At 47.8% G+C, this 23,776-nt stretch overlaps 1 protein-coding gene across 1 annotated transcript in view; it reads right to left on the minus strand.

Moving 5' to 3' along the window:
* Positions 1-23,776, minus strand: part of LOC122809125 — a 3,089,885-nt gene that overhangs the window by 2,360,718 nt on the left and 705,391 nt on the right. Inside the window, exon 3 of the mRNA XM_044080384.1 lies at positions 18,399-18,533. Within this exon, the coding sequence (XP_043936319.1) occupies positions 18,399-18,497 (99 nt within the window). The 5' untranslated portion in view covers positions 18,498-18,533. The remainder of the gene's footprint in view (positions 1-18,398; positions 18,534-23,776) is intronic.

Genomic DNA, 23,776 nt, shown 5'->3' on the forward strand with positions numbered 1-23,776 from the left:
CAACAAAAAAGCAAATACACCAAAAACCTTTTAAGCATAGTAAAGGAAGTAGAGGTATAACCAAAATAAGTAGGGGGCTGGAGGGAGGGTAACCAGGACTGCAACAATGAATACACTCGAAACAATGAATACACTCGAACATCTACATTTATGTTAAGTGTACACAACTGTACTATGTTACTCGTGTTTCACTGTTGCAGTCATTACATTTCGGTAGACTCCCAAAGCTATGGTTTGGAGAAGGAATTTAAATAGCATTAGGACCAGCTATAAGGCCCTGCAAGACTGCAGTGGCAAAGCCAGCTCTGGATTTAGAGAAAATTGGCAAATGATAATGCTTGGTGAATGTATGTACAGAATTCCAGGAGCAGCTTCTAGGATGTCCCTGGTAGGGACGGCTGTGAGAAAGGCTGTAGAGGTAGATGCAGCCCTGGTGGAGTGAGGTCTGATCCCCTGGGGGATAGGTTTGCCATGGTGCTTATAGCAGAAATGAATGCAATGGCCTATCCATTTAGAAATGGTTTGCTTTGAAATAACCATCCCCTCTGCCCCTGCAATAAATGCCACCAGCAGTTGTTCAGATTTCCTTTGAGGTTTAGTACTGTCCAAGTAGAATCCAAGTTGTCTTTGGACATCTAAGGAATGCAGTACATGTTCCCCTTTGTTCTGTGGATTGGGAAAGAAGGTTGGGAAATGAATGGACTGATTAGGAGCCACACTGGATACCACCTTGGGCATGAAGGATTGATTGGTTCTGAGGGACACCCTGTCCGCATGAAAGATGATGAAAGGCTCCACTGCTATAAGGGCCTGTAATTCAGATACCCTTCTAGCTTTAGTGATTGCTAACAGGAAAGCTGTTTTCCAAGAAAGAAATTTTAAGTTCGTAGTAGCAGCTGGCTCGAAAGGAGATAGAGTGAGTTTCTCCAAAACAAAGTTAAGGTCCCAGGCAGGGGTTGGAGCTCTCCTGGGTGGTCTTAAATTTTTGATCCATCTGAGGAACTGCTTGAGCAGTGGATGAGAGAAGAGAAGAGGTCTTGTGCTATAATGAGCTGAAATGGCTGAGGCATGGATTTTAATGGAGGAAAAATACAGGCCCTTGTGAGGCATCTCAGTTACGTATTGTAAAATCTGAGATAAATTGGGCGCTGTTGTGCTCAACCCTTGAGATTGGTTCCAGGCACAGAATCTTTTCCATTTTTCAGCATAAGATTTTCTAGTACTAGGCTTCCTTGCCTCTAAAATGATATCCATCACAGGTTTACTGAGAGATGGTAAAGGAGAGATTAGGTAATTAGCCAGGGTGCAAGGTTCAGTGTTAGAAGCTGAGTGTGCAGAATCTGGTTCTCCTGCTGGGACAACAGGGAAGGAGTCTGAGACAGGTGCCATGAAGATAACCGTGACACACTGCGCAGGAGGGGGTATCAGTGTTGGCATGGCCAGTCTGGAGCAATCAAAATCATCCTTGGTTTGTCCTGATTTTTAGTAGCACTTTGGAGAGCAGAGGTAAAGCGGAGAAGGCATAGACTGATAGGTTTTTCCAGCTGAGGGACAGAGCATCCACTTTCCAGGCTTGTTTGTGGGGAGTTCTTGTGCAAAATTTGTCCAATTGGTAATTCTGGGGAGAGGCAAATAGGTCTATATCTGGTTTCCCCCATTTGACTGTCAACATGTTGAAAATCCTTGGTTCCAGTTTCCACTTGTGTGGGTCCATGAGGTTTCTGCTTAGTCCATCTGCCAGTGTATTTAATTTTCCTGGCAGGAATTGAGCTTGTAAGGTGCACTTGGTAGCTCAAGGCTGTGTTCCACAATGCCATGGCTAGTCTGCAGAGGGGGTATGAATGTGTACCCAACTGCTTGTTTATGTACCACACAACAGTGGTGTTGTCTGTCTTTACCATTAGTTGTCCTGGAAGATTGTGGCCCCTGAAGGCTGTCAGAGCTTTCTGTACAGCTAACATTTCTTTTTGATTGATATGCAGGTGCATTTGACTTGGGTTCATTTGCCCTAAATGCACTTCCCTGCCAGGAGAGCCCCCCATGCATAGTCTGATGCATCTTTTGTTAGGCTTTGGGTGGCAGGGGGTGGAGTGAAAAGTATCCCTTGTTTTGGTGGCAGACCTCTGCCCACCAAAGGAACTCTACGCGTAGGCAAGGTATGATAGGAATCATTGCTTCTAGATCCTGGGAGTGTTGACACCATAGGCTTTTTAGATACCACTGTAGTTTCCTCATATGCAGTCTTGCATATGGAATTAGAAGAATGCAGGAGGCCATGAACCCCAAGGCTTGAAGTATTTGACTTGCAGATAGCAGGGTTTTTGTGGCCACTTGTTTGAAGAAGGTTGTCAAATGAATCCGTTTCTCTGGCGTGAGGAAAGCCATCTGGGAAGTTGTATTCAAGCTTGCTCCCATTAATATAATTTGTTGACAGGTACCAGGTGTGATTTCTTTTCATTTATCGTGAACCACAGACAAGTCAGTACCCCAATGAACAAAGGCCAGATGATTCAAAAGAATGTCCCGGCTTTTTGCCTGAATTAGACAATCGTTCAGGTATGGGTATATTTGAATATTTCTTTGCCTGCAAAATGCAATGACTGGAGGTAGGCATTTTGTGAAAACCCTGGGCGCAGTAGATAAGCAAAAAGGCAGTGCAGAGAACTGATAGTGCGTGCAGCCTGCTTTGCAGCATAGGTATCTTCTGCAAGACTCCTTGATAGGGATGTGCAGGTATGCTTCTTTTAAGTCTAGTGTTGCCAACCATGCATCTTTGCCTAGCATAGGAAGCAGCTGGTGAAGACACAGCATTTTGAATTTTGTAATCACCAGAAAGGTGTTTAGAGTAGACAGGTCCAGGACAGGATGCCATGTATTGCCTTTTCTGGGTACCAGGAAAAGTCTCGAATAGAAACCTTGTCCCTTTTCCTCTTCTGGTACCAACTGAATAGCCCCTATGTTTAAGAGAGAGAGAGTACTTGATTTTGGGCCTCTACCCACTGATTTGGGGGTAGATCTGGCTACCTACTTGGTGTTAACGTGTGGAAGTGAAATCTGTAGCCTTCGGACACTATATTTAAAACCCATTTGTCCTGGGTAATGAGTTCCCAGTTTTTGGCCTGCAGATCAATCTTTCCGCCTAAAGGAGCATTCAGTTGGGAAGTGCTTGTAAGTTTTAAAAGCAAGTCATTGAGACAGTTTTCCATGGGAGGAGTCTTACTACTCCCAGATTTGGGCGTGGAAACCCCCCACTGCTTAGTCTTGTGTATCCCTTGGGAATGAAAATTAGAAGTTATGTACTTACCATAACGTCCCATCTGAGTAGGTGGATTCATTTGTCTGCAACCTGTGGGTATGGATCAGATATCGGATCCGAACCGGCATGGTTTATCCAGCTATGGATCCGAGCTCCTAGCTCCTCCCCTCACCCATAATGCCCTGCTCTCCTACATGACCTCAGATCAAGTTTGCCCTGCACCAACTACCCTAACTAAAGGGTAACACACCCTATGCAGGAAACTGACAAGGCCAGAGGGATAGGAGGGCGGGATGGTTGCAGACAAATTAATCCACCTACTCAGATGGAACGTTATGGTAAGTACATAACTTCTAAATCTGAAGTAGGAGAATTCATTTGTCAGCAACCTGTGGGACAGAGTCCCCCAGCTACCTGAATCTTGGGTGGCCATCATGGAAGGATATTCTGGAGCACTGCGGAGCCAAAGGATGCTCTACCTCTAGACGTGATGTCCAGCTTGTAATGAGTAATAAAGGTATGAGATGAAGCCCAAGTGGCTGCTGAACAAATGTCATCCAGAGGAATCCTAGACTTAAAGGCCGCTGAAGTAGAGACAGACCGGGTCGAATGAGCATGGACTCCCTCCGGTGCGGGCCGCCCAGAGGCTTGGTACGCCAACAGAATACACTGAGAAATCCAGCGTGACAAAGAAACTTTGGAAATTGGTTTACCCAGATTGAATTTGGCAAAAGAAATGAACAACTGGTCTGATTGCCTATGACCAGCTGTCCTATGAAGGTAAAAAAGAAGCTGCCTGTGAACATCCAAGGAATGCAGCTTGTATTCGCCTTTGTTTTGATACTTAGGGAAGAAAACAGGGAGGTTGATGGACTGATTAATGTTAGCTTCCGAAGCTACTTTAGGAAGAAAGGAGGGATTGATCCTAAGGCACACCCGGTCCGGATGAAAGATCAAATAAGGCGGTTTCTTGGACAGGGCCTGAAGCTCAGAAACTCTCTTAGCCGAAGTAATGGCTACCAAAAAAGCAGTCTTAAAGGACAAGAATTTAAGATCGACTGTGGCCGCAGGTTCGAAGGGGGGAGCGGTCAAGGCCTGAAGTACCAAGGAAAGATCCCATGGGGGAACCGTTTCTTTGACAGGGGGTCTGAGCAAAAATAAGAAGTTATGTACCTACCATAACGTTCCATGTTAGTTGTCTTCTTCTCGCCTTCTTTCTTGCTGGATGGGTTCGGAGCCGATCCTCGGCTCCGACTCGGCCAATACTAAAGCTCGAGAGCTAATTCCACCCGCTCGAGGCTCCTCCATATCCCACAATGCTAGGCGGTAACTCCTCAGATCTCGTTTGAAACTAGGCTAAGCAAGAAAAAAGCTCCATAACATGGAGAGGGGTAACCCACCTCTATAGGGCTGACTGTGAGGTGACATAAACCTAACAGAGGAAATGTAGAGGTGGTAAAGCGTGGGAGAAAAGGATTAGAAAAGGTCACAAAACAATCCCCTCTAGGTCTGTCCAGGCTAGGGGGAAGGAGGGTGGGATGCAAGAAAGAAGGCGAGAAGAAGACAACTAACATGGAACGTTATGGTAGGTACATAACTTCTTAATGTTAAGTTGTCTATCTCGCCTTCATTCTTGCTGGATGGGACCGCATCCCTAGCACCTTGTCCCGGGTGGCCTATCGGAACAGACTCTTGAGAACAGTGGAACCAAAGTTGGCACGGTCTCTGGAGGCTATGTCCAACTTGTAATGAGAAATGAATGTATGAGGTGAAGCCCAAGTAGCTGCTGAGCAAATAGAATCAATAGAAAGCCTATCTTGAAAGGCTATGGATGTGGCCAAGGCCCTTGTAGAGTGAGCTCTAGGCTTCGAGGACAACTGTTGGTGACTGATCTCATAAATAAAGGTAATCGTAGAAGTAAGCCATCTCGAAAGTGACACTTTAGAGACTGGAAAACCCATCTTGCCTTCCGCATATGAAACAAACAGTTGGTCTGTTTTTCTAAACTGTTTAGTCCGGTCTAAATAATACCTTAGTTGGCGATGAACATCTAAAGAGTGCAATTTTTGTTCTGACCTGTTGCCATAATCGGGGAAAAAAACTGGAAGATCAATAGTTTGATTCAGATTTGCTTGAGAGGCCACTTTGGGCAAAAAGGATAGATTGGTATGCAAGGATACTCTATCTTTGTGAAAAATTAGATACGGAGGATGACAGCATAGAGCATGAAGCTCCGAAACCCTTCTAGCCGAAGTGATGGCTATTAGAAAAAGTGTTTTCCAAGACAACAACTTCATAGAACATGAAGCTGCAGGTTCAAAGGGGGGTAGAATCAAAGATGCTAGAACCAAGTTCAGATACCATGGAGGAGGTGGATCCATGACAGGGGGCTTAAGAAGAAAAACTCCTTTCAAAAAGGCTTTACAGAGTTTGTGGGACATAATAGTAGACTCTGACACTCCCACATGAAAATTAGATATAGCCGCCAATTGAACCCTGATAGTAGAAGGAGAAGAGCCTGCTTGGAAAAGCTCAGCTAGGAAATCAAGAATGGACTAGAGCAGTAAAGGGGTCTATTTCCCTGGACACTGCCCATAAAGAGAAAAAATTTTCCATTTGCTGCTACAAATCTTCCGGGTAGAAGACTTATGAGAAGCTATCAAAATATCTCTAACTGAGTGAGATATTAAGGGAAGCCTGGCTAAGGTTGGAATTGGAGGAACCACGCTGTGAGGTTCAGAGAAGAAAGGAATTGGTGCAGTTGACCCGATTGATGGATCAAGAGATCTGGAACTGGGTCCAAATGCCATGGTTGCGCCAAAAGGTAACGATGAAGAAAAGGAAACCAAACTTGTCGAGGCCAATAAGGTGCAATGAGGATCATAAAGGCCTTCAGAGCAATGGCTTTCCGAATCAGCTGAGGTATCAGTGGGAAGGGGGGAAAGGCATACAGAAGTCCCGGAGGCCAATTGTGAGCTACAGCGTCTCTGATGGGATGACCTGGTAGGGGAAAGAGAGTGAAGAAATCGGCACACTTGCTGTTTTGGGGAGTGGCAAAAAGATCGCAGTAAGGTTGGCCCCAAGTTCGAAAAACTTCTTCCAACACTGATTTCTTCAGAGACCACTCGTGAGGCATGAGGATTGCTCTGCTCAATCTGTCTGCTATCACATTGGACTTGCCGGGAATGTGCGTTGCTATCAGGAAGCACTGAGAAGAGATCGCCCATTGCCACAGTCTGAGTGCTTCTCGACATAAGGGGTAAGATTTGGTTCCGCCTTGCTTGTTGATGTACCACACTACGGACATATTGTCCGTCTGAATTGCTATAGTTCCCTTGGGAAGAGAGTCTTGAAGGGCTTGCAATGCTAGAAGCACTGCTCTCATCTCTAGAACATTTATGTGCAAGTGGCACTAGATCGGCTGCCACGTGCCCTGGACTGTCCTGCCCTGGTAATGCCCCCCCCCACCCGATCAGGGAGGCGTCCGTTGTCAGAGTTGCAGCCGGGGGAATGAAGGGTCTCCCTAGAAGAAGTTGGGGAGATGTGACCCACCAGAGAAGATGATTCCTGCATGACTGAGTTATGCTGATAGTGTAGGACATTGGTAGAAGTTGAAAGGACCACTGAGTGAACAGCATCCACTGAAGAATCCTCGTGTAAAAGCGGGCTAAGGGGAGGAGAGGAATAGCCGCCGCCATAATCCCTAGGACTTTCAACACCAGTCTGACTTTGACCTTGTTTTGTCGTAAGAGAAGAGAAACCTGCTTGTGAATGTCTGCTACTCTTTGTTCTGTGAGTCTGGCTGACTGACTGTGTCTAATCTTGCGCCTATAAAGGTAATAAACTGACAAGGCGACAAGACAGACTTTTCGTAATTTACAGAGATGCCTAGAGTCTGACAGGTTCGTAAAGTGTAGTCTCTGGCTAAGAGAAGTAGATGCCTGGTGGTGGCAGTCAGGAGCCAGTCGTCTAAATACGGAAACACCTGGAATCCCTGGCTCCTCAAATGAGCGGCGACCACTGCCATGCATTTGGTGAACACTCGGGGAGCTGTAATGAGACCAAAGGGCAGGGCCCTGAACTGAAAATGACTGGCCCCTAGCCTGAAGCGGAGAAATCTCATGGATCGTCTGTTCATTTTGATGTGATAGTACGCATCCTGGAGATCTATGGAGCACATCCAGTTGTCCTGGCCCAGAAAGGGCAGGATGGACTGCAGCGTGACCATCCGAAATTTTGTTTTCTTGACAAACTTGTTCAAGTTGCTAAGATCCAAAATGGGTCTCCAGTCCCATGTTTTCTTTGGAACCAAAAAGAATTTGGAGTAAATTCTGGATCCTCGTTGGTCTGCTGGAACTGGTTGAATGGCTCTTTTTGCTAGCAGCTTTGAAATCTCTAGAGCTGTTTGCTCCCTTTGACTGGGTGGAACGTCTGGAAGGGATTTTCCAGACTGTTTTGGGATGCGAATGAAAGGGATTCTGTAGCCTTCGGATATGATAGACTGTACCCACTTGTCTTGAGTAAGGGAAAGCCAGGCTTTTGGGTACAGAGATAATCTTCCCCCGACTGCCTCCGAAGGTGGACAGTCGGGCAACCCCTCAGGGGTGCTGAAAGGGTTTGTCAGAGAAGGTTTCTCGACTACCCTGATTCTGCGGGCCCCCTCTGCCTCTAGGATGGCGTCTATTATTATTGTTCCCCCCCTGCCTCTAGAGGGGAAACGACTCTGTGCATCCGGTAAGACTCCCTGTGGTTGTTTGCGGAACCACATCTCCCCCCCCCCCCTTCTGACCTTTGGGGTAAGGCCTAGAGGGGTAGAAAAACAGACTCCGACGGCAGAAAGAGTCTTACCTTCTACCTCGCACCTTGTCAGAGTATCCTTCACTTGTGGACCAGAGAGAGATGATCCGTCAAAAGGGGAGTTAGTGAAGGACGCCTTGAAAGGGTCCGCAAAGCTACATAGCCGCATCCAGGCATGGCGGCGTAAAGCCACCCCTGTACCTGCGGCTCTGCTCGCTCCATCAGCCACGTACGAAATCAGGCGCATGGAGGAGTTAACTACTGAATTAAGGGTAGCCAGCTGGGAGTTCATCCTATCTTGAAAACCCACAGCTGATGGGTCCTTCAACACTTCACTCATATCCTTGAGCAAGTCCCTCTGGAGACGATTGAAATGACACAGGTAATTCAGCGAACGCATGGAGAAAGTCGCTGATGAAAACATCCGCTTACAGTACCTGTCCATGGTCCTAGATTCCTTATTAGGAGGATGAACAGGTACCAAAGGATCCGCTAATTCCTTCTAGGTGGCAGCAGCCACCACCATGGCATCCACAGAGACACCTTTGGACAAAAACTCCTTGTCTTTGGGGGCAGTGATAAATTTGGCCGGCCTCCTAGGGGTGGGTTCCACAGAGTCAGGAGCCGTCCAAGCCTTCCTCGCCACCACTTCCATGAGTGGGTCAAAGGGAGGGGACACCCAGGAGGTGGAATGTCGAGAACCAAACGCCTCAAGGTACACTGATTCGTCCTCTGAAGGGTTAAGGGCTGGCCAATTCCCCCTCTGCTTCAAGATTTCTAGTATGTCTGCAAAGGAGACGTCTTCAGTGGGGGAACGAGGGGAACCCTCAGAATCTTCCAAATCAGTGTCAGAGGTGACAGACTCCGGTGAGTCAATGTGCTTCCTCTTGCACTGTCTCTTCCTAGGGGGTTCTTCTGCGAGATCAGGAGAGGCCTTGGAAGAGGAGGAAATTCCCACTGGGGATACTTGAGGCGCAGATTCCCTACAGTCCGAAGTAAGGGGGTGAGAAGAAATCACCGCAGGCACTGTAGAGGGAGGAGCTGATGGAGCCAACTGTGGAGTAGAACCAGGTTCTAACACGCTCCGCATGACCTCAAAGGCACTCCTATCAGGCAGGGCCAGAGGTCTCCGCTCCGAAGAGCCGAAAACCTCCCCCGGCACCGACAAGGATGGCTCGGAAGCCGATGTCGGAGCCGAACTAACCAGCGCCGAAGCACCGAGAGGGAGAGCGGGGTCGGACAAGGATCCGATGCCACTCGCCCCCTCGGAGCCGACGAGGGAAGTCCGGCGCCGAGATCCCTCCAAGGAGGAGATCGGAGCAGACGACGGCGCCAAAAGGAAAGGTATCGGTTCCAACGCTCCCACAGTCTCGGCTCCGAGCAGCACCAGCTCCGAACTCAATAGAGTCGGAGGAGGAATGTCTAGTGGAACAGGGGTAGCCATCGACTGTTGAGTCGGGCTGTGTAACATCTGGGCCAGTGCCTCGGACTTAAGTCTACTCACCACCCTCTGCAAATCATGGTCCGAAAGTCTGGAGGACCTACAGGAGTGTGACCTATAGCTCCGTTCAGACAAGAGCGGTGAGGCTGGAGTCGAATGAACAGAGCCAATAGAAGGAGACCTGGACCTCTTTCTAGTAGTCGGTTCCGACAAGAGTATCGGAACCGACTTAGACTTATCTGTCTCGGCTCCAGCCGGAGCAGAGGACACAGTGTGTGTAGTAGGTCTAGAATCATCGGCTCCGGCCGGAGCCGATGAGTGAACCGACTGAATGGTCTTCGAACCTCTGGAGGACGGCTCGGACACTGGAGCAGACTGCCTGGAGGACTTAGAAGGTTTCCCCGACATAGACTGTGTCGAGGGACCCCTCAGGCTTCAACAATTTATTTTTACGTTCCTGCAGGACTCTAGGGCTGAAACCGTGACAGACAGCACAAGAGTCCTGCAGGTGTAAAGGTCCCAGGCAATACACACAAGAAGTGTGACCGTCTGTCAGTGACATCTTCTGACAGCACGAGTCACACTTCTTAAAGCCTGAGACCTTCGATTCTTTAGACATATCTAAAGATATACAAGTAGTGCAATCACTCACACACAAACACACAGATTACACTAAAATTTAAATTAAAGTAACTAAATTTAACAAAAATTCCCTAGAAAAACACACTCACTCCAACTACTAGGAGGGGGTGGGAAGGGGCCTAAGGGAAGAACCCTTGGAAAATTTTTTAGAAAAGGGGGAGGAATTTGTAAAGAAGTGGTAAAAAAAACTAAGTAATTAAGTAATAACTACTGAAAAATTAACTTAAAGGGGTCTAACTTTGGTAAAACGTTTATAAACGTAACTAACCTGCAGAGCCGGTTGGAAAGAGCACCTTGTCAGCTAAGCAGCAAATGAGATCTGAGGAGTTACCGACTAGCATTGTGGGATATGGGGGAGCCTCGAGCCAGTGGAATTAGCTCTCGAGCTTTAGTATTGGCCGAGTTGGAGCCGAGGATTGGCTCCAAACCCATCCAGCAAGAATGAAGGCGAGATAGACAACTTAACATGGTGCCTTTTAGGAAGGTTTTGCATATCATGACCAACATGGTAATAAGATATGGCCGCCAGCTGAACTTTGACCATGGAGCTACTGGCGCCATCATTAAAGAGAGTAGTAAGGAAATCTAGAACCAAAGGAAGGGGAACCGTGAAAAGATCTAGGCCTTGCCGCTCTGCCAAAATGGAGAAACGCTTCCATTTACTGCGGTAAATTTTTCTGGTAGAGGGCTTGTGGGCCGCTACCAGAATGGTCTTAACTGGGGACGAGATACCAGGAGTCCTGATTAGGAGTGGAACTGGAGCAGCCAAGCAGTCAACTTCAGGTTGTCCAGGTTCGGAGTTGGTAGGTTCGATGGGTGTGATATCAGATCCGGAATGGGATCTAGAATCCAAGGTGGATTCACTGAATGAGACCTTAGGTAAGGGAACCAGATCTGTCGAGGCCAGAACGGGGCAATGAGGATCATTCTGCACCCCAACCGAGAGGCTTTCTGAAGTACTTGTAGCATCAGAGGTAGAGGGGGGTATGCGTAAAGAAGACAGGGAGGCCAAGCATGCACCAGAGCGTCTCTCGGAGAATCCCCTGGAGGGGGGATTAGAGCGAAAAAACTGTCGCACTTGGCGTTTAAGGGAGAAGCAAAGAGATCGTAACATGGAGTCCCCCACTGTGCGAAGATACATTCCGCTACTTGAGAATTGAGAGACCACTCGTACGGGGAGAGAATGGTGCGACTGAGCTTTTCCGCTAGGATGTTGGTCCGACCCGGAATATGCGTTGCGATGAGAAAGCGGTTGGTGGAGATCGCCCATTCCCACACTCTCATGGCTTCTCAACATAAAGGGTAAGATCTGGTTCCCCCCTGTTTGTTGATGTACCAGACCACCGACATGCTGTCTGATTGAATCACAATTGTTCCCAGGGGAAGGAGGGCTTGAAGTGCTTGCAACGCCAAGAGCACCGCCCTCATTTCCAGAACATTGATATGCAGGGAGGTCTCCGAATCGCTCCACGTGCCTTGGACCGTCCGGCCCACAAAATGTCCCCCCGACCCGAGGCGGGAAGCTTCCGTGGTCACTGTGGCGAGAGGGGGAGATGCACAAAAGGTGCGGCCCCTGTGGAGGTCCGGGGAATGGAGCCACCACAAGAGAGACCGCTTGCAAACCTTGCTGATTGCAATGGGATGATACAGGGGGAGGGAGAGAAATGACCATTGCACCTGAAGTGTCCATTGAAGTACCCGCATGTTCAAGCGGGCGAGTGGAAGAAGAGTAATCGCTGCCGCCATAGACCCTAGCGCCCTCAGGATCAATTCCGCAGGTGTTGAGCTGGAGTGAAGGATGGCCCGCACCTGGAGTCGTAGATTCTGAACTCTGTCGGTTGTGAGAAAGGCTCTTAAATTTCTCGTGTCTAACCTGGCTCCTATAAATTCTATTATTTAAGTAGGGACCAGGTTGGACTTTTCTATGTTTACCGTGATGCCTAGCCAGGGAGCTAGACGAAGAAAGGAGTCTCTTGCCAAAAAGAGTAGATGCCTTGTTGGGGCGGTGAGAAGCCAGTCGTCTAGGTACGGAAAGACCTGCAACCCCTGAAGCCTCAGGTGGGCCGCAACCACTGCTAATACTTTGGTGAACACCCTGGGGGCTGTGGTGAGACCAAAGGGAAGGACCCTGAACTGGTAGTGACTGGCTCCCAGCCGGAAGGGAAGAAACCTCCTGGATCGTCTGTCCATCAGAATGTGGTAGTACGCATCCTTGAGGTCTATAGAGCACATCCAGTCATTCTCCCCTAGAAGGGGGAGGATGGATTGCAAAGTGACCATCCAGAACTTCCAGGTTCAACAGGGACAGGTCCAGAATGGGTCTTAGGTCCCCCGTCTTTTTTGGCACTAAAAAGAACCTGGAGTAGAACTCTGATCCAATCTGGTCTGGGGGGACGGGCTGGATGGCTCTTTTTCTCAGCAGATGGCCAATTTCTGCTGAAGTGGCCTCCCTCTGATCGGGTGGAACATCGGGGAGGGTTTTTAACTTTGGGACATGAAGAAAGGGGATCTTGTAACCTCTGGATATAATCTGGAGTACCCAGCGGTCCGATGTAATGGACTCCCATGCCGCTAGGTGCTCCGAGAAACGTCCCCCGACTGCCTCCAGAGTGGAGCAGTCGGGCAACCCCTCAGGGTTGCTGCGTGGGCCGTTCAGAGAAAGGTTCCCTGGACCCAAAGTTCCTGGGAGCCCCTCTGCCCCTTGGGCGGCGTCCTCCCTGTCCTCCTCTGCCGCGGAAGGACTGGTTGTCCGGAGTGGGTTGGGAGTGCTGCAACTTCCGGAACCACATCTTCTTCTGGCCCTTTTGGTTCCTAGAGTAGGACCCTCTGGGGCAAAGAGAAGCAGACTCCGATGGCAGACAGCGTCTTCCCATCCTTCTCGCTCTGAACCAAGGTATCGCGAACCGTCTTGCCAAAAAGGGCAGAACCGTCAAAGGGGGCGTTCGCGAATGACGCCTTGAAGGGCTCTGTAAAATCGCAGTGGCGGAGCCAGGCCTGCCGTCTTGTGACTAGGCCCGCTCCTGCAGCTCTAGCGGCTCCCTCAGTAGCGTGGGAAAGTAGCCGCATAGAGGTGTTGGTCACAGAACGAAGAGTGGCCATACGGGTGGAGTGCATAAGTTTGTCCTCCTCCGACATGGACTCTGGGGGGGATGCAGCGTATTCCTTGATAAGATCGCGCTGCATCCTGATGACGTGTGCCAAATAGTTGAGCGCCCTCACTGAGAAGGTCGCTGAACTAAACATTCGCTTCCCCAAACGGTCCATCATCCGAGACTCCTTGCTCGGGGGATGGACAGAGGGACTCTCCTGGGCGAGTTCCCTCTTAGTGGCTGCTGCCGACAACATGGCATCTACCGGGGGTCCCTTGCTCCAGTGGGCACGGTCAGCGGGGGGGGCTAAGGATCCTGTCAGGCCTCTTAGGGATTGGCTCCACGGTGTCCGGTTCCTTCCACGCCCTGGTGGTAATAAGGTCCACCAGGGGGTCGGCAGGACGGGACACCCAAGAGGTAGACGGGCCTGCTTCAAATGCCTCCAAGAACACTGACTCGTCCGAGGAAGACTTTGGGGAAGACCACCCACCTCTAATCCGTAACATTTCCATGATGTCTCCGAAGGAGACATCCTCAGGGGGTGATCTTGGGGAGCCTTCCCCTTCCTCCAAGTCAGTGTCTTCAGTCAAAGACTCGGGGGAGTCTATGTGCCTCCTCTTACACGAATGCTTGCGAGGTGCTTCCTCGGGGGGGGGCTGTCCGAGGAGCCCTCACCAGCAGTGTCCAGAACCGTAGGAACTGCTTAGGGCAGTGAAGCGGGCTGTCCCAGTGGCCGGGTGATGGAAGCCTGGCCCAGAGCAGATGGAGTGCAAGACGGAGCCGAAGCAAGGGCCGTGGGGGTCCGGATGCCCTCAACAGAGCCCTCTCCACTACATCAAAAGCCGAGGGGGAGCCAGCCTTGACAATAGGATCTGAAAGTCGGCTCCCCCTAGGATCCGATGAGCAGATCGGAGCTGGTGCCGAGCCCCTCGGATCCGAGGGACCAGTGTGCTCCGACAATGACGGCGCCGAAGGCACACTGAGTCCCTCGGATCCGAAGCTCGGGCCAAGGCTCAGAGAGGTCAGATCCGACAGACTCGAGGGCAGGGTCGGATCCGAAGTACCCAGTACTGTCGGCGCCGACCCACCCCTGGCTCCGAGGCTGCCCAGCTCCGAGCGCTCCGAACCCGGGTAGCGGGTCGGAGAAGGAGCAATGGGCTTAAAAAATGGGGTCGAGCTCCCCCCAGAGGGGGGGGGGGAGGCAGGAGCACACTCCCATCTGCATCTGGGCCTGGATGAACCTTCGTATCATCCGGTCCAGATCAGCATCAGAGAGGCTGTAAGTAGACCTCAACGAGGCTACCGAGGTAGGCCTTGAGTGCCGCCTCGATAGCCTCGAAGGAGGTCGGGTCTCCTCATCCTCAGGCTCCGGTGAAAAGCATGGGGACCGGAGCCGAGGAGGGGGAGAGCCAGCAGCCAGAGAGGCCGGAGAAGCCCGCTTAGCCGGCGGGGCCGAAAGGAGGTCTCGGCCCGCCGCTTGTGGTGCTTCTCTCTCCGGTCCTTTTTCCTGGCTTCCCTCTCCTCCGACCCTTTGGCGGGAGTTTGAGTCCCGGGTGGAGGAGGGGGAGCAGGCAAGGCAGGGACTGCCGAAGCAGTGACCACCAAGGGGGCGGGGGCCGAAGCCGAGTCTGGGGGCAAGAGTCCCGCCAAGACCAGCTTCGACCTCCGCTCTTTCAATGCCCTGGGGTTGAACCCTGCACAGATTGAACACCCTGAAGTGAGGTGTTCAACCCCAAGGCATTGAACGCACCGAGTGTGGCCATCAGCAGGAGAAAGCTTATGGCCACACTCAGAGCACTTTGAAAAAATTGCCTTTGGGGCCTCAGACATAACTATTTATTTTTTTAAAAAAAAAAAAAATAGTAATAAAAGAAACTAACACACTCACACGAAGGCCCCAAAAAGACACACACACACACACACACACACACACACACACACACACACACACACAGCTACGTACCAGCGAAGGGAGGGTAAAAATAAGTTAAATTAACCCAAAAAATATATAGATAAAAGGGAAACCTATAACTTTCACACAAGTAAATAAAAATTAAAGTTTTAAAACCCTTAATTAAGAAAATATCAAACTTAGCTTTGGAGCTCTGAAAAATCCAGCCTACACCATGTGCGGCAAACTAGATCTGAGGTCATATAGGGAGAGCAGGGCATTATGGGTGAGGGGAGGAGCTCGGATCCATAGCTGGATAAACCATGCCGGTTCGGATCCGATATCGGATCCATACCCACAGGTTGCTGACAAATGAATTCTCCTACTTCAGATCCTGGGGTTTCTGCCATGTCTGGATTTGGCTTGAGAAGACCTGGAAGGGGCTGGAAAGGACCAATTTTTAGAGGGCCAGTGCCTGCTAAATCTAGGAGGCTGAATTTGTAAGAAATCTAACAGTTGGCATAGACTTAGCTTTATCTTCCATCTTTTTAAGAACTTTCTCAGCCTTGTTGCCAAACAGGCGGTCCTGATTTAAGGGAGCATCCAACAATTTAGCTTTAAGATAATCAGGCAAAGATTGCACCTTAAGCCAAACATGCCTTCTGAGCACAGACCCACTAACAGCAGCCCTTCAAGAGGCCACTAATGAATCAAATCCACATTGCAAACTATGTTTTCCAACCTGTTCAGCAGAATGCATTAAATCCTGTAATTCTTTATTTTTAGCACAGTCAGGAATCAACATCATTTTCTGTTTAAGCAATCCAGTAACATGTTGTTCATACTTTAACATATGAAACTGGCAGTTTAAATCCCTAATGGCCAAGGTTGCAGAAGTGTAAACCTTCTTAGCCCATGTATCCAGAGCCCTGAAGTCTCTATCAGAAGGGGTAGGATTTTTAGCAGTAGAAGCCTTAATGCCCTTGTGTCCCTGTGAAATAGTCTCTGGATCTGCAATAGGATTTTTAAAAAGGAACCTGTGCGAATCAGGAACCTTGTAATACCTGTCAGGTTTTCTGGGAGCAAGAGGCAAAGAATCAGGGGCCAAACTAGATTCCGAAAAAGCATCATCAACAATGTATAGTACAGGAGGAATAGCTAAGGCCTATGCTGAAGCAGGAGTAAGAAATCCCTAAGCCTCTTTTTTGAATCAGAAAAATCCTGGCTTTCCCAGTGGAAATGCTCCCTTAGAGTATGTAAGGTCTCACCAAAAGAAAAATCCTCTGGAGGGGAAGCAGAGGGAATAGCGTCCTCTGCATCAAAATCCTCATAAGTAGGTAAGGGCAAATCCAGATCATCAGAAGAATCAGAATCCTGGTCAGAAGATTCATAAGCAACTTCAGTCTTAAGTCTCTTAGAAGGGGGAGGTTGGCTTCCCCTGATTAAAGTTATAACATCTTCAGCCATTCTTACCACTTGTATTTTAGGCATAGAAGCCTGAGCATCGGTTTCTTAGGCATGGTTCGAGATTTTGGCCTAAATGAGGAAAGAGGCATCGGTTTAATATGCAAGTCTGTAGACCTGAATACACCCTCAGAAGCCGGTGCCTGCACAGCGGCTCCGGACCCATCCATGGTAGAGACATCCGCAAGTTCCACAGTTGAAGCATTTTTGCGGCATAATGGACTCCGAAAGGGTTTCAGTAGAGGCATTCGAGTCAGAAATAGCGAGTATCAGGGGCTGCGAAAGCTCCTCACTGAGTACCGGCAAACTGGCGACTGGCTTAGAAGAAGCGTCGTCGGCAGTTTTGGACCAAGGCGGCCTGTCTCTGTCTTTAGCTTTGCGTTTTTTTCGGAATGTCGTTAGTAATGACATTTTTGGATAATTAAACAGAGAACCAAAATATTTAGAGGTGAAAATATACAGACGACAGATAGTGCGCTGATTAAATAAAGCACAAAATCAACAGCAAGGTACGTCGTGGTCAGGGCCTAGGCAAGGAATACAGTACGAATTCAAATCTTTGTGAGGTATTTGCTTTCCACAAGTAATGCAATTATTAACTTTTACTGATATCGGTAAGGAGCAAAAAAAAGTTTCCCCAACGGGGTACTTTGCTTTAGTTGAAGACTTCGGATCTGAAACTCGAAAACGAAAATTTTAGGAGTCAGCCGACCGAAACTTGTGAACTGCTGCTGCTTCGGGCACCGCAAGGCAAAAACGACTGATGTAATTGTCGGCTGCATGTTTCATACCCCTGACGACCTGACATCATGGAAGAAGGGACAGCAACCAGTGTAGGACCCAAGACTTTGTTAATCAGGCCGACTGAGGGCTACTGCAAGCAGATAACACAAATGTAATGACTGCAACAGTGAAACACGAAGAACATCAGCAAAAACCCCCACATCCTGCATAATCACTTTTAAGACTTCTCCCCTTTGCTCCCTCAACCTACAGATCTGCCCCCTCCTGGCCAACTGGCCCATTTGTGCCCCACTACAGGGGCAAGTGTTAACCAAAAAGGATCTATATTTAGACAGCCAACAGGGATGGATCAAGATTTTATGTGCCACTTCACAGTACACACTTGTCAAACCATACAGTAAAGGAAATGAAATTGGCTGCCCAAAGAGGTAGTCCCCTCATTTCTTAAAAAAGGGTGTTCCCTTCAAACAGCCTTGCCCTTCATAGGAGGTTACTAGCGTAACTGCCCCGAGGCCCTTACAAGCCTAGCCAAGTTCAACCCATGTTCCCAAGGGTGTCTGGTTCAAGGAGACACTAAAATCAGTACCTAATTACTCAAGAAGCTCTGAAGGTTGTTTTTCTGTTCTTCATCAGAGAAAACACACCTTCCCCAATGTGCTCAAGTGCACACCCACTCTTGCTAATTGAACTCTGATCACCTGGATTACAATCAGGGCTCCTCTCTTCTATGCTATGGAGCCTGATTAAAGATCTTTTTGAGTTGCAATGACTTTCAGTGCTCGATGTTTTGGTAAGCAATCACTATATTGTGATTACACTTTTGTCAAACACTCCTGTGTCATACTTCTGTCAAGCAGCTTTAAATATTACATTTCATCAGTCACCTGTAGTACACTATTCACATAATCAAAGGCACAACTACAGTGCGATTTACATTACAGTAAATTTGGGTTTCATAAACTACAGTTTGTCCATCTAGCTACCATAAGCAGTCGCAAATACAGCTGTTTTAGCCCCATCTCTCTTAACTTAGCTGTAAATACATTACTGTTACAGAACATTAAGGACACATACCTGATTGACACATCTTCGTTTAATACATTTCCAGGTACGCCGACGGTTTGGATTATCTTGCGCCCTCAAACATGGCTTGCAAGTTCCACAATCCTCCATGCTTAAGCAGCCCTCACAGTGTTTACAACCATACACCTGTAAGCAAAGTATTAAACACACAATTCATCATATTAATACAAACCTACTAAGATCTACTCAATGTGTGGTGTTTTAAAAGCTACTACTACACCTTAAAGTAAATGCCATCATAGGTTCAAAGGTGATTAACGGACTAATGACTCCAGGGCACCTTTTCAAGATGAGCCATGTTTCCCAAATGTATCTGATTAGCATTAGTACTTTATGGTTATTTTAAGGGGTGCATGTAAGCTTAGCCAAGAGTGAACAAGCATTTACAGGCTGCCTCTGACAGACACAAAGGTGCCATACCAGGAAAACAACTAAGCCAAGCGTGCACCTAGCACCTCTCATACTAAAGGCAAAGAAAGTCAACAAGAGCCACAGCATCACATGTACCATCAAAGACAATGGGAGAAGGATACAAAGGGTAAACGTTTCAGAAAGGCATTATTTAATGTCACTGTATATATGGTATACAAAGCAGATAAATTCATAAAATGCACAAACTTACATACCTGTCTGCAATTTAACAGTTTGAAGATGTGCAGAATAAATGCAAGATGCAAATTCACCACTTCAGCATAATTTTGCTTTTTAACATTATTGCTAGATTGTCACAACCTCTGTGAACTAGCCTGATAACATAGCACAAAACAGTTAAGGTTCACCAATCAGCCATGACCCATGCAAAAAAATTAAAATAAGCATTCACTAATGCTGAATTTTGGCATACACTAAAAATGAGCAACAAAACAATAAAATATATGGGACCAATAAAATAAGAACACACAAGGTAGCAGAAAAGTACACACTAAAGTATGAGGGGAGCAGGCAAAGACAGCAACCCTTCAGTGCATTCAAAACGTTACAAAGCTTACAGCTAGAAGACTATACATTTTTACTGTGTTAATCAAATTTTTCATATCTCTTCTGCTGTCAAACGCCACATCATGCTCAGGCTCCAAACAATATCTCATATTATAACACACTGAATGTTTGTACTACTAAATTAAACACAGAAATTTTAGGGAGGGAAAAGTTATGTACTCACCATAACGTTCCATCTGAGTTGTTGTTTTTAATTGGTCTTCAACCTATGGGAATATGGATCCGGCATGGATCCGAGTCGGCCACATTCTCCACCATTGGATCCAAGCTCCTCCTCTGCCCATATTACCCCTGTCTCCCTCCTCCCGTCAGATGTGGCATTACCACCTATTAGAACCATAAGGAAGACAAAAGCTCACCAGAGAAGGACTACGCCACTTCCATCCAGTCCACTACTGCACAGCCCACATAAGATGGGGGAAGGGTTGAAGACAAATTGAAGAGAAACAACTCAGATGGAACGTTATGGTGAGTACATAACTTTTTATCTGAAGTTGTTTTCATTTGCTTCAACCTGTGGGACAGAGGTGTTTATAGTATGCTGTTAAAAACTCAAACTGTCAACAGCGTAATAATCGACACAAAAATGTCGAAACCCCCGAACATCGAACACACACACACAAAAAAAAAAAACACCCGAACAGAACACAAATTGCTCTATGCAGGGGGGCAAGCTCCTCCCCCCCCCCACACTTCCCCCGTACATAAATATACCAACTCCGAGATCACACTACACTGCAGTAAACGGAAATCTCCCCTGACGGAGATTTCCGTTTACATGCGCGATGACTTTGGCTTTCGACATTTTGGTGCCAATATCAGCTTCGATACTGTCGGCCTTCCACAGGGTGAAGTACACCCGGACAGAATCCCCATCTACCAAACAACCCTGGGAGGTCCTCGTGGAAGGATATTCAAGAGCACGGTGGAGCCAAAGGATGCACCATCTCTGGAAAGGAGTTCCAATTTGTAATGAGAAATAAACGTGTGATTACACCCAAGTAGCTGCAGAGCAAATGTTATCTAGGGAAACCCTAGGCCAAAAGGTCATGGAAGTAGCTACAGACCTAGTAGAATCTGCCCTGACAAGACCTGGTGGAGATAATCCTTTGGCTCAATAGGCCAACGCAATACACTGAGAAATCCAACAAGCAAATTGCTTTTGAAACAGGTTTCCCTACGAAAGGCTTAGAAAGGGAAACAAAAAGTTGATCAGACTTACAAAAGGATTTTGTTCTATGCAAATAAAATCGCAGTTGCCTATGAACATCAAGTAAATGCAATTTATACTCTCCCTTATTCCGGAAGTTCAGAAAGAAAATGGAGATTGATGGCTTATTTAATGTTAGACTCTGATGCCACTTTCAGAAAGTATTGTTGCGTAAGAACTTAACCATAAACTTAGATGTCCCACACTTCTATATGCTGCTGTATTCATTAAGTACAGTTGTGTACACTTACCATAAATGTAGATGTTAGAGTGTATTCACTGTTGCTGTCATCACACAAGGGTTATCTGCCAGCAGGTAGCCCTCAGTCGGCCCAAATACCACAGACTTTCTATTTCTGTGTTGGTTGCTGTCACTCCAGGACTGACATCAGGTCGTCAGAGGTATAAAAAGAGGCAGCTCCAGGACTGACATCAGGTCGTCAGAGGTATAAAAAGAGGCAGCTGATGCCATTGCATCAGTTGTTCTTACTCCAAATGTCAGGAGCCCCCAATAGGGAGCTAAGCTATGGTGGGAAACTCACCACCACTATAAAGTGAATACCAATACCCCTGTAAGGGGAGAGTAATATACACAGAGAGGAGAGAGAGAGAAGGGGGCTGGAGGGAAACCAGGACTGCAACAGTGAACACACTCGAACATCTACATTTAAGATAAGTGTACACAACTGTACTATGTTCTTCGTGTTTCACTGTTGCATTCATCACACTTGGGTTGATTCCCAAAGCTGAAGAAGGGGTGGAGGCAGTCAAGAAGAGTTTGGGCTGGCTAGTATGCCCTGCAGGACTGCTTTTGCAAAACCCACCTTGGATTTGGAAAAGATAGGCAGGTGGTAATGCTTGGTGAATGTGTGTACAGAACTCCAGGTAGCAGCTTCCAGAATATCCGTGGTAGGGACTCCCATGAGGAACACTGTAGAGGTAGAGGTTGCCCTAGTGGAATGTGTTCTCACAACCTGAAAGGTTTGTGTCCCACGGTATTTGTAGCAGAAATGGATACTTTGTGCTATCCATTTGTAGAGAGTCTGTTTTGAAATGGCCTTGCCCTCTGCCACTGGTGCAAAACTGAGTAGTAACTGGTCAGATTTTCTGAAGGGCTTAGTCCTATCCAGGTAGAATCTGAGCTGTCTTGTACATGTCCAAGGAGTGCAGGATCCTTTCCCCTTTATTTTGAGGATTAGGGAAGAAGGTTGGCAAATGGTTAGAATGGTTAAGAGCCACACCGTACACCACTTCACGCATAAAGGAAGGATTTGTCCTGGGGAAGACCCTGTCAGCATGAAAAATAATGAAGGGTCCCACAGCCATAAGGGCTTGTAGCTCAGACACTCTTCTAGCTGAAGTGATGGCCAGAAGCAAGGCTGTTTTCCCAAGAGAGTAATTTTAACTCTGCTGATGCTGCAGGCTCAAAGGGGGGTAGCGTGAGCTTTTCCAGTACAAAGCTAAGGTCCCAAAGCAGGGGTGGGTGCTCTCCTTGGTGGTCTTAAGTTGTTTGTCTCTCTCAGGAACTGTTTGATGATAGGGTGAGAGAAGAGAAGTGGCTCAGTGTTGTAATAAGCTGAGATGGTAGAGGCATGGATCTTAATGGAGGAGAAGGAAAGGCCTCTGTGGAGGAGATCTGCTAGGTAATCCAGGATTAGAGGTAGGGAAAGCAGTTCTGTGTCTTCTCCTTTAGATTGAATCCAGGAGCAACACCTTTTCCACTTATCAGCACAGGATTTCTTTGTACTGGGTCTTCTGGCTTCAAGAATGATGTCTAGCACCTGCTTGCTTAGGCTGGTCACTGGAGAGAATTCAAGGAATAAGCCAGGCTGCAAGATTCAGGGTTTGCAGTTGCGGATGCAAGATCTGCCCCCCCTGTTGAGTGATGGGGTTGGGGTAGGTGCCAGGGTGGCATCGATGACAGGCTGCGAAGTGGTGGGTACTAGTGCTGGTGTGGTCAGTCTGGGGCAATCAGGATTGTCCTTGATCTGTCCTGTCTTATCTTGAGTAATATTCTTGAGAGAGGGGGAAATACATAGATCGAGAGGTTTTCCCATCTGAAGCATAGGGCATCCACTTTTCAGGCCCTGCTGTGAGGTGTCCTGGTGTAGAATTTTCTGAGCTGGTGATTGCAGGGGGAGGCAAATAGGTCCACCTCTGGAGTCCCCCATTTCTGTATTAGAAGGCTGAAGGTGCTGGGCTCTAAATGCCATTTGTGTGGGTCTAAGAGATTTCTGCTTAAGCCATCTGCCAGTGAGTTTTTGTCTGCCTGGTAGGAATTGAGCTTGCAGATGGACCTGTGTGTCCAAGGCCGTGTTCCACAGGGCCATGGCTAGCCTGCAGAGTGGGTTCCCCCCTGCTTTTTGATGTACCCACATAACTGTGGTGTTGTCTGTTTTTATTAGCAGGGGGTCCTGGTGAGAGTAGGGATCTGAAAGCTGTTAGAGCATGCTGAACAGCTAGCATTTCTTTTTCGTTGATATGCATATGAATCTGACTTGGGCCTAGAGGCCCTGAATGCAGCTGTCGTCCAGGTGTGCCCCTCAGGCATAGTCTGACGCAGCTGTGGTTAGGGTCTGGGCAGTGTGGGGATGAGTAAAGGGAATTCCTTTGTTGTGGTTGCATGCTGCTTCCCACCAAGGAAACTGTCCTTAGACAAGGTATGATAGGAATGACAGTTTCCAGGTATTAAGAATGTTTGCACCAAAGACTTTTTAAGTACCACTGAATTTTCCTCATATGCAGTCTGGCATATGGAATTAGTAAGATGCAAGAGGCCATGAACCCTACGGCCTGCAGGATTTTCCTTGCGGACAGCTGGGTTCTGGTGGCCATTTGAGTGAAGTAGCCTGTCAGATAAGCTTGTTTTTCTGGAGTAAGGAATGCCATCTGGGATGTTGTGTCCAAGCTTGCTCCCAGGAATACAGTTTTTTGACTAGGGACCAGTTTTGATTTCTTCTCAATGATAGTGTACCCCAGGGAGGTTAGAAGGTTCTTTACAAAGGTCAGGTGCTGCAACAGTATTTCCTGTCTGCCTAAAACAGGCAGTTGTCCAAGTACGGGTAAATTTGAATTTTTCTCTGTCTGCAGTAGACAATGGCTGGAGCCAGGCATTTTGTGAATACTCTGGGAGCAGTGGATAAGCCAAAGGGAAGTGCAG

This window comes from Protopterus annectens, chromosome 8.part0 (assembly GCF_019279795.1).
Source record: "Protopterus annectens isolate FY-2018-M chromosome 8.part0, PAN1.0, whole genome shotgun sequence".
Lineage (NCBI taxonomy): Eukaryota > Metazoa > Chordata > Ceratodontiformes > Protopteridae > Protopterus > Protopterus annectens.